At 46.1% G+C, this 14,270-nt stretch overlaps 1 protein-coding gene across 4 annotated transcripts in view; it reads right to left on the bottom strand.

Annotated features, from left to right (window-relative positions):
* LOC124721577 (1-acyl-sn-glycerol-3-phosphate acyltransferase alpha-like) overlaps positions 1–14,270 on the bottom strand; it is a 787,251-nt gene that overhangs the window by 43,299 nt on the left and 729,682 nt on the right. For all 4 annotated transcript variants that reach the window (XR_007006350.1, XM_047246620.1, XM_047246622.1 and 1 more), the window contains exon 5: positions 4,557–4,746. Coding sequence is in view for 3 of the 4 variants with exons in the window: in XM_047246620.1 (XP_047102576.1) it covers positions 4,557–4,741 (185 nt within the window). In the remaining variant the exon portion in view is untranslated. The remainder of the gene's footprint in view (positions 1–4,556; positions 4,747–14,270) is intronic.

Genomic DNA, 14,270 nt, shown 5'->3' with positions numbered 1-14,270 from the left:
TTGATATCTAGAAGACTATATGTAGCACACCTGGGAAAAAGTGAATCACTACGGCCCACCCCGCAATGACGTCATCGATGACGTCATGCAATGTTGCCACAATTCCCCCTCCCCTAAGACAAAGGCCAAATGCACCAAGTATAAAATGGTGGGAAATTAAAAAATGGCAGGAAATTCAAAACAGCCAGGATTTTCCCCCAAATCCTGATTTTACCGAGGAATTAGGGACGTTTTCCTGGGTATAAACTGACAGGAGATTCCAAAGTTCCAGATAGTGCATTGTTCAGTTGGTGTGAAATTCGAAGCCAGTCTGTATGACAACAATCCAAGAAGACGATCCGATATGACAATCTAGGCATACTGGGACATCCTGTACGACATCACAATCCAAGATGGCGACCATCGCATACGAGGAAGATCTGTATGGGATCACATTCCAAGTGACGACTTGGGCATACTGAGACAGTATACATGGTTGACAGCTCACTTAAATCCAAGGTGGTGGACCTGGATGTTCCAAGCGATCTGGTCAGTCACTAGTGTAGTGACTTCGATGCTAAGGAAGACTGGTCGAAATACTGAAGAATATAACTGCCTGTAGGGCGCTGATGACCTCGATGTTGAGCGTCCATAAGCACCAACACACACACTATAACTGCCTGTAAAGAAGAGATTGCATTTGAAGGATGTTGTTACGTTGGCTGAATTTCACATCGATGCCCAGAAGCCATGTCGAGTTGGTAAACCTAAGGTCAAAACCCCTGAATAAGCTAAAGCCAAATACCAGTGGTTGACAGTGTTTTGTTCAACAAGTTAGTATTGCAAAAACTGCAGTGTCTTCTTCTCCGTTCTCTTCATGTACTGACAAGCTTTTGTAAGCAAAAAAATGAATCAACGACTAGAGTTATATAGGACTCAGTTCAGGAGTCTGTCCAGGCTAGTCCATTACAAGGATGTTATTGTCGGCCGGCCGCGGTGGTCTCGCGGTTCTAGGCGCGCAGCCCGAATCCTGCCTCGGGCATGGATGTGTGTGATGTCCTTAGGTTAGTTAGGTTTAAGTAGTTCTAAGTTCTAGGGGACTGATGACCACAGCTGTTAAGTCCCGTAGTGCTCAGAGCCATTTGAACCATTTTTTTGTTATTGTCGTGTAACCTCTCTACCACAGGCGGTGCGTTATGAAGAGGTGTTCGATAGTGTTGAAGGATGCAATCGCCATCCCCAAATTGCTCTTCAACAGTGGGAAGCAAGAAGGTGCTTAAAACATCAGTGTAGACCTGTGCTGTGATAGTGCCACACTGTAACACCACCGCCTCCGAATTTTACTGTTGGCACTACACACACTGGCAGATGACGTTGACTGGGCATTCGCCATAATCATACCCTCGGATCGCCACATTGTGTATCGTGGTTCGTCACTCCACACAACGTTTTTCCACTGTTCAATCGTCCAATGTTTAAGCTCCTTACACTAGGCGAGGCGTCGTTTGGCATTTACCAGTGTGATGTGTGGCTTCTGAGCAGCCGCTCGACTATGAAATCCAAGTTTTCTCATCTCCTGCCTAACTGTCATAGTACTTGCAGTGGATCCTGATGCAGTTTGGAATTCCTGTGTGATGGTCTGGATAGATGTCTGCCTATTACACATTACGACCATCTTCAACTGTCGCGGCCTCTGTCAGTCAACAGACAAGACCGGCCTGTACGCTTTTGTGCTGTACGTGCTCCTTCACGTTTCCATTTCACTGTCACATCGGAGACAGTGGACCTAGGGATGTTTATTAGCGTGGAAATCTCGCGTGCGGACGTATGACACAAGTGACACCCAATCAGCTGACCACGTTCGAAGTCCGTGAGTTCCGCGGAGCGCCCCACTCTGCTCTCCCACGATGTCTAATGACTAATGAGGTCGCTGATGGAGTACCTGGCAGTAAGTGGCAGCAAAATGCACCTAATATGAAAAACGTATGTTTTTGGAGGTGTCTGGATACTTTTGACCACACAGTGTAGCTGTGCTTGTAGCGGGAAGAGGACGGACGGTTCCAGATGTAGCGCCTAGAACCGCTCGGCCACTCCGGCCGGCGTTTAAGTAGTTCTAAGTTCTAGGGGACTGATGACCTCAGATGTTAAATCCCATTGTGCTCAGAGCCATTTGAACCATTTTTGATTGCGAGGCAAAGTTTCTCTGAGCATGCATGCTTGTCCAAAGGAACTTTGCATCGTAACCAGAATAACACAGGTACTGCCGATACCGGGCAAGCGACTTTCAAATACAACATCTGACCTGTACGGGACTAGCCGGCTGGAGTGGCAGAGCGGTTCTAGGCGCTTCAGTCTGGAACCGCGCGACCGCTACGGTCGCAGGTTCGAATCCTGTCTCGGGCATGGATGTGTGTGATGTCCTTAGGTTAGTTAGATTTAAGTAGTTTTAAGTTCTAGCGGACTGATGATCTCGAAAGGTAAGTCCCATAGTGGTCAGAGCCATTTGAACCATTTTGTACGGGACTATACATAATGGATGAACGAGTACAGGTCGTAGGCGCATGGTTGACAACATACAAACGTTTGGGCCTGGCCGTGAGTCATGCACTGACAGCCAAATGGAAAGGCGACCGCTCGCGGTAAACGGGAAATCCGGGTTCGAGTCCCGGTCCGGCACAAATTTTCGTTGTCGCCATTCCATTCTACACCTGCAGGTTGTTCTTATTCGCAACTGCGAATACATTTAATGTCTTCCAATTCAGGTTTGCGGCGTCTCCTTGGAGCACCACGAGTCACAACTGTTGACGGTGAAGGTACCCCTTTCTCGAAGCCGTTGCGTAATTGCGGCGAAAAGGATATGCGATGGAGTCGGACGTTGTGAATAACTATCTTGACGGAGGGGACGAGCACTCTTCCATTACCGTCAGCTTCGCCATACGGAAGGATCGTGTTGGTGTATTCTGCAAACGTGTACTCAACGACGTTGCTCTAACACTCACAGACACGGGAATGAGGCTCGAACCAGGTCACAAAGGTAGGACAGACGTCAACTGACATCAGCCGATCCAACTTAAGCACGCCCAACCCCATCCTAACCATGACTGTCCTGTTGCATAGCTAGCAAACTCTTTCAGCGGCTGTAGCACAATAGACCACTTTGCTTTACAAAATTGCGCCCTCTTCCTTTTCATACTGTCGAATTAAACTCCTCCAGCCGGCTGGTGTGGCCGTGCGGTTAAAGGCGCTTCAGTCTGGAACCGCGTGACCGCTACGGTCGCAGGTTCGAAACCTGCCTCGGGCATGGATGTGTGTGATGTCCTTAGGTTAGTTAGATTTAAGTAGTTCCAAGTTCTAGGGGACTGATGACCACAGATGTTAAGTCCCATAGTGCTCAGAGCCATTTGAACCATTTTTTCCTTCGTCATTTGGTTGGCATAAGATGGCTCTGAGAACTATGGGACTTAACTTCTGAGGTCATCAGTTCCCTAGAACTTAGAACTACTTAAACCTAACTAACCTAAGGACGGCACACACATCCATGCCCGAGGCAGGATTCGAACCTGCGACCGTAGCGGTCGCGCAGTTCCAGACTGTAGCGCCTAGAACCGCTCGGCCACCCCGGCCACCTTGGTTGGCGTATAAAATTATACTGCTATGGTGGTGTTAGATTGGTGCCTGTATTTACTACGATAATGCGTTCGCTATAGAGTTCATATTAACGCACCCGCATTCCCATTTTCTAGTTCATTATTAGGACTACACTTGCATTGTATACACTTTTCTGATATTGTGTTTATAGCCCTATACTAATCTGACCAGAAATCCTGTTCTTGTCACTGCACTATCGTAATTACCACTACATTAAACTTAAACCTAACCATTTCACTTTTGAAATTCCACGCTCCTGCCCACATAATGTCAGTTTCGTGTTTCCTGATGAGAAAATCCTCTGAGCATCATGAGTAAGCTTTGCCCAGAAATACGAATGGGGAACCTCTTTATCTCCAGATTATTTTTCCCAAGATGTTTTCGTCTGTATTTAACCGTACACTAGAGGTGCATGTCCGGGAAAAATAGCGGCTGTATTCTCAGCACAGCGATGCCGTGTTGCCCAGTTTTAGAAAGCCAGATCAATCAATCATCCAGACTTTTTCCGCTGCAACTACTGAAAAAAGGAATCACAGGTTAATTTGGCCTCTCCACAGATACCTCTGTGTTGCGGTTACACTTACGGTAAGACTTGTATTGCTGAGACGTGCAAGCCATCCCACATCGGCAAGGTCCAGAGTACATCGGGGGCAACTAACAACACTATAATCTACGATACGTAACGTTGGTATTATACCATATTAAAATGAAATGTGCCAATACCTACCTGACTGAATTGTTTACAAGAGTAAACCAGTCCAACTTAATAGCAAAACTTAACATGCTACGTCATAGTGTAATACAGTAGTTTAGTAGCATACACATTGTTCGTACAGACAGCAAGGTAACTGCCAGCAGGTGACGTCTGTACACTCCGCCATGCATTGCGGATTGCGTATTTTAATGTAGACGTTCGAAAATGTACTCACAGTGCGTTGCGCCAGTCCCTGGGCCGGAAGAGCATGAGAGGAATGAAGACAGAGCCGAAGAAGAGGGAGAGCAGCAAGAAGACGGTGAACTTGACGTAGTAGCGGCACGAGTTGCTGACGTGCCACAGCAGCAGCAGTATGAGTACCGCGGCAGCGGCCAGCGCCACGTCCCCGGCCAGCGTCATCGCTCCTGTAACACCGCAAACCGACCTCTCAGCGCTTCAAATTTTTTGCCATTAGCGTTCTTGCGCGGAATGATCATAAACGAGTGTGAAAAACGGTTCTCTACAAATTATTCTGAACAGCGTAAGCTAACAAGGTAAAGCCAAGTTCGCGATACTGCTTTTCTACATCCATCAGTGAAGTCACTCTTCGCACAATGTTGTTGTTGCTTTTATTTATTACTACATGGAGACTGTAGGTACAGACCGGTCTGTAATGTATCCCGAGGTCTACATTAGGTTGGAAGATGGTAACGCCGGACAAAAAATTAGTTACCTCAAGGGACATCACGGTAATACCGCCTAAACCCTTCATAATGGCCTCATTTCGGCGAAGGAGGAAGTCCACAACTTTCTTGAGGTACTTAATACCCAGCTGAAGCCACTCACTGGTGGTAAGTTCACACACAAGTACCAAAGAGTGTAGACGTTGACTGTTACGTGTCACCCACTTCCAAATACTCCCAGGCGTTTTCTGTAGGATCAAGATCTGGTGATTTCGGGGACCAGCTGAGGTGCAAGAGGATACCTGAGCGATTGTCAAACCAGGAAGGTGCGCGTGCATCCCTGTCAACATGTCTGCTGCAATCTTGATACATGGGAGTACCGGCAGTATAATCATTATGAAGATACAGAAGAAAGGGTAACACTTAGTCACTGAGAATGTTGAAGTAAACATCCTGTTTAAAGTTCACATTAACGTTAAAGAGTGGGCGCATGTCACTGTACGAAAAACACCCCACAAACACCACAGACCCCCTGTGGCCTGAACTACAACCACTGCACACTCTGCGTTCAACGCCTTATTCGGTCGTCGATGCACTCTCCACTTTGCATCACTTGTACAAAAACGCAAATCACTGGGCCATATACACGTCTCCATTCAGCTACTGTCCACTTTACACTGGAAGGAAAAGACAGACAAATCACTAAAGAATTATCCAAATGGGACGGAAACTGGTGGATGTGATCTACTAGTACAGATAAACGAATGATTACAATTTCAGAGAAATAGGATGATTTATTCGTGAGAAAAACCTTAAAAAACTGAGCAAGTCAATAACGTGTTTGTCCGCCTCTGGCCCTTCTGCAAGTAGTTATTCGGTTTGGCACTGACTGACAGAGTTGTTAGATGTCCTCCCGACGGATATCGTGCCAAATTCTGTGCAACTGGCGTGTTAGATCGTCAAAAAAAAAAAAAAAAAAAAAAAAAAAAAAAAAAAAAAAAAAAAAAAAAAAAAAAAAAAAAAAAAAAAAGGTTAAAAACGCGGAGAGCACGTCTCTGTGCGCGAATTGCGTGGCGGCATGCCTCAGTCCACCAAATGACTGGAACACGACGTGGTAAAGAGGAAGTGCGAGGAATGGAACGTTCTGTAGCAGTAAGGATAACGTTTGTGAGATATTCCACCTGGTCGTCACTACTGAGGAAATATTGTTCTTCGAAGGTCGTAAGGGAGGAGTAAAGTTCCCAGTCAGCCTTAATAAGCTGCCATTTGGGCGTGCTTGCAGATGAGGTAGGAGTCAGCAAACGGATAGCACACAGGAAATGGTCGCTCGAGCAGGTGTCAGAAACAACGGACCACTCAAGACGACGGGCAAGCTGGGCAGAGCAGAAGGATAGGTTCAAATGGGAATAGGTGTGCGAGGAGACGGAAAAGAAAGTGGGTGCTCTAGTGTTAAGGCAGAAGAGGTTAGGTTGGTTAAGGTCAGCCAAGAGGGCACCTCTCTGAAAGGTCCTAGGAGAACCTCCAAGGGGATGATGTGCATTAAAGTCACCGAATAGCAAAAATGGGGGAGGTAACTGCCCTATAAGCCGAAGGAAGTCTGCCTTGGTGACATCGAATGATGGAGAGACATAAATGGTACAGAGGGAAAAAGTCAGGTGGGTAAGGAAAAGGCGAATTGCAACAGTTTGAAGATGGGTAGTCAGGGAGATGGGTTGACAATGAATGTCATCCTGTATGTGCAGCATGACGCCCCCATGAGATGGAATACAGACCTCAGGGGAAAGGTCAAAACGAATTGGTAGGAAATGTGAAAGCTCAGAGCGGCCGTGAGGGCACAATTTCGTTTCCTGAAGGCAGAGTACAAGGGGGCGTTGAGATGCTAAAGCCAGCCGTAAATCCGCTTTGTGGGACCGAAGGCCGCGAACGTTCCATTGGAGGAGAGTCATGATGAGGAAAAAATGTAGGGGTGTCACCTCGGCGATTGCTGAGTGACAGCCAGTGAAGAGCCGCTACTACAGGGCACAGAAGCAGGAGGATCCTGCTTCATGGGGTCCACAGAAGCATCGGCTTGCTTGTGTGGTCGGTCTGCGGAGTCCAACGCTGAAAAACGTTTTGTGGTGCGCACCGGCGACACGGAGGCCGGCCAGGCTAAGGTATCACGTGGCAACACCATCGAAGAGGATCTTCGAGTTGGCGAAGGAGAAGACCGTTTGCCTTTGGTGGACTTCTCCAAGCCTTTCCGGTTAGAGGAAGACTCGGGTGTTGTTTGGCTGGAGGGACCGAGTGTGTCGTCCCAGGAGTACTCCTTCTGTCCTTTCTGGCTTACTGGTTGTGTAGCTGATGGCTTCGCCGCTTGAGGCAAGAGTCTGAAGGCTTGTTGCATAGCTGGAGGGGGAGATGGCGATGCTACCTTGACACTGAGCGATTTCACAACCTCAGAGTTGAATTGGAGGTCGCACGTCTGCTTGGCCATGTCCTTCATGGAGCGAGGGACAATAACAGAACCATAGACGCCAGACGGGAGAATGTGGGGTTTTCGACTAGTCAGTAACTTGCGAGCTACTGGGTAAGGCACTTTCTCCTTTATCTGGATCTCTTTGACAGCCCGCTCATCAAGACACACAGGACAGTCCCGAGATGAGGTGGCATGGCCGCCACTGCAGTTGTTGCAGTGGGGAGGAGGCGGAGGCGGAGAATCGCCCTCGTGCACATCCCTACCACAGGTTACACATTTGGCTAGGTGTCAACAAGACGTTCTAGTGTGGTTGAAACGACACTGGTAGCAGCGCATCGGGTTCGGAATACACAGCCAGACTGTGATAATTTTATAGCCTGCTTTGATCTTGGACGGAAGCATCACTCTATCAAAGGTGAAAAAAAGAGTGTACCTGTTTTATTACAAGATGGCCCGGCAATGACACCCTGATCAGACAGGTAAGATTGGATTTCGGCCTCGGTTAGACCATCGAGCAGCCTGGTGTAAATTAAACCACGGGAAGAATTCAAAGTTCTATAGTTCTCAACATGAACAGGGTAGCTGGGGAGAAGTGAGGCAACAAGCAATTGTTGTGCTTGAGAATCAGAAGTAGAAGTGCCATTCCGTAAACAAGAGCAGGATTTCACAGGGCCGGCAATTGCATCAACACCTTTCTGAATAATAAACTGATTTACTGTGGCAAAGGACTGACGGTCTTTAGTACATGAGACCACAAGGAACCGTGGTGCAGTGGGAAGGGTCTTTCAATCATTAGCCTCAGACGTTGATTGTGAAGATGATTGACTAATCATGAGGAAATCCCCCATGACTGCCAGCATCTCCGACGGCGCGCTCCTATCAACTGGGGGCCCCTTCACAAGGGGGTGCACCCACCTTAGGTGATTGTTCACACCTCAGGTCACACCTCCTGAACACCTGACAGAGGGATCAATCGGCAATTTGGGAAGGTTGCAGCTCAGGCAGTCACCCCTCCCTGGGCCTGACCTGTACCAGGGGATACGTGAGAACCCTACTTGTCGACCTGGGTCTGGGAATTACGCGTTACCCAGTCACCTGTTACGCGTCAGACGTGTGGACCGGCCTTCAGGAGCACACAGGGAGGAAGGAGAAAAAGAGGAACCTCAAATGCCGAAGTGGAGGAACGAGAAGATGAGGGAAACAAATAAAGGAAAAGGGAGCGAAAAACAAAGGTGAGACAGTTCTTACGTCAGCGACAGACAATACAGAACATTCCCAATAACATCCCAGACATGTTACGCAAGTGAGGGGAAAAAGATTCGCAAGAGGATAGACATGCAGCACAGAAGGGAAAAAATGCTGCAATGGCTGGGGCCCTGTGGTTGCCAAGAACGAACCTGGCAAAGAGTGTTGAGCCCACTAAGGAGGGGGGGGGGGGGGGGTCGCCTTATCTCTCCACAACTGGAAACGTTTGAAGCATTATGGACACGGCCCTCCAATAGGCTCAGGATTGTGTCGATCTAACGCGCCAATTGGACAGAATATGGCACGATATCACCTAGGAGGTGGTCCAATAACTCTTATCAATCAATACCATTCCGAACAGCTGCCTGCATAAGGGCCAGAGGTCGACCAACGCGTTATTGACTTGTTCAATTTGTGAAGCTCTTTCTCGTGAATAAATAACCCAATTTTTCTGAAACTTTAATCGTTTGTTTGTTTTTACGTGTACATAATGTCTACCGATTTGTATCATTGGGATAATATCTTCATGGTGGCTTTTTAAATTTATTTTTGTAAGAGTGTAAGTGTTGTTTGGTCTTCTAGAGACGTGCAGCTTTGTAAGCCACTGTGAGCCATGGCCTTCAGTGAGGTACTCAACCCCAAATGACTATTTCAAGTAGCTCCACTCGCAATGTTCACTCGGAACTGATTGACAAGAACCTGCATTCGATGACAACAGCAATTTATTGTCAGGTTTGGAACTAAAAAGCGCGACACTCTTCTGCAGCTCTTTTGGTTAGGATCTTCTTACGACTACTGTTTTCAGAATGTGTTACATTACTGCGAGCGGTTGACACATTGATCAGTACACACTGATACACCTACACATCCGCCAACTTCATTCACGGCGTGGCAATGCGCAAGTCCAAACGCAACAGTCCCTTTTTGACATTCTGTCACGTCTCCTCGTGGAGCCTCCTGCAGCGCTGATTTCACACAACCGACTAACACACAAACAAACAAACAAACACACACACACACACACACACACACACACACACACACACACACACACCTCTTTACTGCCGTAACGTACGTCAGTGCGTCACTTAGTACCAGTTCTACATTGCAGGACTCCACAGCAGCGAGTGTGCTGTTTTAGATGGAGTGACTAATATTTTTTCTTGTGAACGTAGTTTGGTTGTGAGTTGGCGAAGCCACGGAAAGTGTCATAAAAACATGTTTGTGATGGCAAACTGATCAGTAGCGTAACTCTGTAACTGCTATAGTCTTATACATCCACGTTTTTGATGTCCTTAGAGGTGTTTATAACAAGACCGTCCCCACCCAAGGACACCCTTATTGCCACGTTGTTCGAGTATATTTGGAGTGAAAATATGCCTGATAGTATAACCCATATACAATGGAGCGAAAGTTGGTGTTCAGAAAGTGAATTCCACCGCCTCACCTCCTCTTGCCACCCATTTCTGCGGATGAAAACTTGTTCCATCACCGCAACTCGTATCAGCAATTCATATGTTGACCTTTACAGTACTATCAGCCACTTGCAACCTCAGCTACTGTGAATGGTGTTTCAGATATACGGAGCAACTGCGAGACACATTGTAATAGCTGTCAGCTTGGATAGGCTCTGACATGAATGTGGGAAAAACATTTTATCGTCAGAGCGGTAGTAATCTTCAGAAGGGTACTATGAAGTTTCAGAGTCACACGTATTAGGGCTGTTACATGTCATATGTATTCACTGCTAAGATACGAGTACCCCACGACACGGATATTACCGCTTCGTTACCGCCTGTAAAATTTCATTGTTCGTATATTTCCTTCCCCACAAGCAGTTCGTGTCCGACTCGGGCCAATCGGTAGTTTTCATATTCCTCTAGTTTCTTATTTTCAGTGGAGCAAGTCGTTGGCGACACAGAGTATCAAACACATTTTGTCCCTCATTATTTTTTCTTTCCCCCATGCAATTCGTGTACGACCGGGGACGGCTGACAGCACACGTACTCCCACAAATCATTCGTTTCACACGTTACGGAGGAGGGAGGAGATTCGTGTTTAACGTTCCATCGACAACAAGGTTATTAGCGACGAAGCAGAAGCTCGGACTACGGAGGATGGGGAGGAAAGTCGGCAGTGCCCTTTTCAAAGTAACCATTTAGGCACTTGCCTGGAGCGATTTAGGGAAATCATGGAAAACCTAAATCTGGATGACCGGACGCGTATTTGAACCGTCATCCTCCCGAATGTGAGTCCACTGCGCCACCTCGCTCGGTACACGCTACGGTTTCCACCGAGTTCAATTCTTGCAACTTAAATTGTTATCGTTAATACCAGGATAGCTATGGTGCCCGTCCATCTGTTTGTACAGCGTGGCTACAATTAAGCCTCACACAGGTCCAGTGTGGGCTGTAATGATCGTATGGCTGTGAAACGTGGTAGAAATTCTAAAGCGTTAAAGAGGAACCGATTTACGCTAGAACAAAAATTACTTCCAATTTTGGCCACCAGGTGCAAATCTGGCGCTGTGAATGCGAGAAAGACGTTTAGAAATCTTCCCGTATGTGAAGGGTTAGGAACGGGACGTGAACAGAAAAGGTCAAACAAATGAGAAATGCAAAATGTTGACTAACCACCGCTTACACAATTTGTTCAGTATGAGCACCGGATATGTCGGAGAGATGCTGTAGACAAAATTTGAACTAATTATTTCCACTGTAAATCGGTTCTGCATTAACGGATCAGCGTATCTACCAAGTTTCGCTGCCATACGATAATTACAGCCCGCACTGGACCTCTGCGAGTAGTTGCATTTTGATTATAACCATCCGCTCAAACAGCTCATTCATGCGCAGTTATATCCATAACCTGCTAGAAGACCAAAAATTTATTTATATTTAGTGGTTAAATCAGTAATGACGTTCAGTAAGGAGGGTAATGACTAAGAAAGACTTTGTACCGAGTATATGTCTCGGAAATGCCGAATACATAGGATATAAAATTTATTAGTCGCTATTACAGTCATAGCCCGTACGGGAATCAAGTATTAAGATTTCGATGAAAAACTAAATTATAACGTGTAATTTTTTTAAACGGTTGGCTCCTCTTTTCTTCATGTCTCGGATAAACTTTTTCGGATAATCTAGGAGAGAATGCCTACACATACCTCTGTTCACTGTAAATACATAGATAAGCAGCTACAATTCCAACGCGTATATTGTATCGTGCGTTACAAATGACGCAAATCCAGCAGGTATTTTCTCTTTACAAGGCTAACACAGGCCTGCAGTGCCCAGCTCGGCGTAGATGCAAACACGTATCTAGGTCTCTGCCGATTACGGTCCTGTCGTGAATTAATGAAGTGTGATCTGAAATTGCTTTGTTCATAGTCAGTATTTACGAGCAGCAAGCAACTAGGTCACTTTATCTGCTTCGCAGAATGTACGTGTCGACATAACTCTCTTATTGCACATTACACCAAATACATCGTCAATGTGGTAGACAGTCCTTGTAAAACATAGTGTGCCTTTTCTTTGTAGGCTTGTTAATCGCTCATATGACGAGAAGATGACCATAAAATGCCAAAATTTTCATTTTTTTACCTAAATCAGAAATGTAAACAACTGGCACTGGCTAGACGATTCTGCTGCCGTCTTTTCTAATTTGTTATATCGAACGAGACGGTTCGTCAGTGATACGAGATATTAAGGAGGAGTCGGTCTTTCACCGGTGTGCGGCCTCCTCGAATTATGTTTACCTTGGCAGGAAGCTGGGATGGTGGATTGTGTTTTGAGCGACACCATCACATAGTGATATCGCAATGATTATCCTTTTCCCCTCTTCAGAGGGAGGGGGCGGAGAGTATAGCTTTTTCTTTAATTCACGTATTTAAAAAAAATTTTGAAAGATGAAAAGCATTCAGGTGACATTATTAAAACAGATGTTTTTATTGCAAAGGAAGAGTTTAACGTCTCGTCGACAACGAGGTCATTATAGACGTAGCGCAAATTGGGACTGGTTAAGGATGGAAAAGGAAATCGGCCATGCCTTTTCAACGGACCCATCCCGGAATGTAGCTTAAGCGATTTAGGGAAACCATGGAAGACCTAAGTCTGGATGGCTGGATGGGGATCTGAACCGTCGTCTTTACGAATGCGAGTCCAGTGCGCTAACCACTGCCGCACCTCGCTGGATCCAAGGTGAAAGATATGGCGTTCATGATGATAATGACTCCTGTGTAGGTCTGCCGGATGATGATGTTGTCAGGTCAGCTGCAGAAGGCAATTTGTCGGGTGAGCTTTCCAAGGATGGAGGAAACAAAATAGAATCTGACTGTTTTTTCTGGTGGAGACAGGGTGTAATAACAGCAGGAGATGCTGCACAAAGTAAGGTGGGAATTGCATTACACAAAGGCAACTAGACAGGAGTGTTTTCCAGAGAAATCTGGGAATACAGGAGGCAATACTGACCTTGCGACTTATCTTAGAAATAGGATTGAAGGAAGGCATATCTACTTTTACAGCATTTGTAGTTTAAAGAAAGTTTTAGACATTGTTGACTGGAACACTCTCCCTGTAGTTCTCGGTATAAAAGACAAGTGGCGAAAGGTTATCTACAACTTGTACAGAAACCTAACTGCAATTATAAGATTCGAAGGACGTGAAAGGGAAGCAGTGGTTAGAATGGAATGGGGCAGGGTTGTAGCATATCCCCGATATTTAGTCTGCGCAGTGAGCAAGCTGTGAAGAAAATCAGAGAGAACTTTAGAAGGAGATTTTAAGTTCAGGCAGACAAAATAAAAAGTTTACGGCTTGCTAATGACATTTTAGTTCTGTCAGGGACGACAAAGAACTCGAGACAGCAAATGAACGGAATGTCTACCTTATGCGCGATGAATATCAATAAAATATGGTGCAGTGACCGACAGTGAAGTATCTCTGTATCTGAGCGTTTAGCGTGTCGCACGGAGACCACTGTTTTCATGATTTGGTAAATTTATTTCCATATTATCAGTTTGGCCGTGTGCTGTCACTGAGGGGGGGGGGGGGGGGAATTATGTCCGGGTCTGGTTAACCTCCCAGTCTTGCAAGCTAGTGCTTTGCGCGTTAAGCTTTACGAGCTCAGTTATCTATAAGGGGCAGTCAAATGAAAACGAGACGGATGGCACGAAAGTAAGTAAACGATTTATTATTTCAAAAGTAATCGCCATAATTGCCAATACATTTATCCCACTGTGGGATAAGACGATTAATGCCTTCAAGGAAAAATGCTTGCGGTTGCCTACGCAATCATGATTGTACCCATGCGTGCGCCTCTTCGTCCGAAGCAAATCGACGGCCACGAACCTCTTTTTTCATGGCACCCGAAAATATGGAAATCGTACGGGGAGAGATTGGGACTGTATGGAAGACGTGCAAGGGCTCCCCAACAAAACTTCTGCAGCGTAGTCGAAACAACCTCGGCAAGATGTGTTTATTACACCATAAGACTATTCATGTTCCATAACAGATCAGTATACAACATAATTTAGAATTCACATAGAACACGCACATACGATACACACTGA

This window comes from Schistocerca piceifrons, chromosome X (genome assembly GCF_021461385.2).
Source record: "Schistocerca piceifrons isolate TAMUIC-IGC-003096 chromosome X, iqSchPice1.1, whole genome shotgun sequence".
NCBI classification, from domain to species: Eukaryota; Metazoa; Arthropoda; class Insecta; order Orthoptera; family Acrididae; genus Schistocerca; species Schistocerca piceifrons.
The sequence above is the reverse complement of the archived record's forward strand: the minus strand, read 5'-3'. Positions and strand labels throughout refer to the sequence as shown.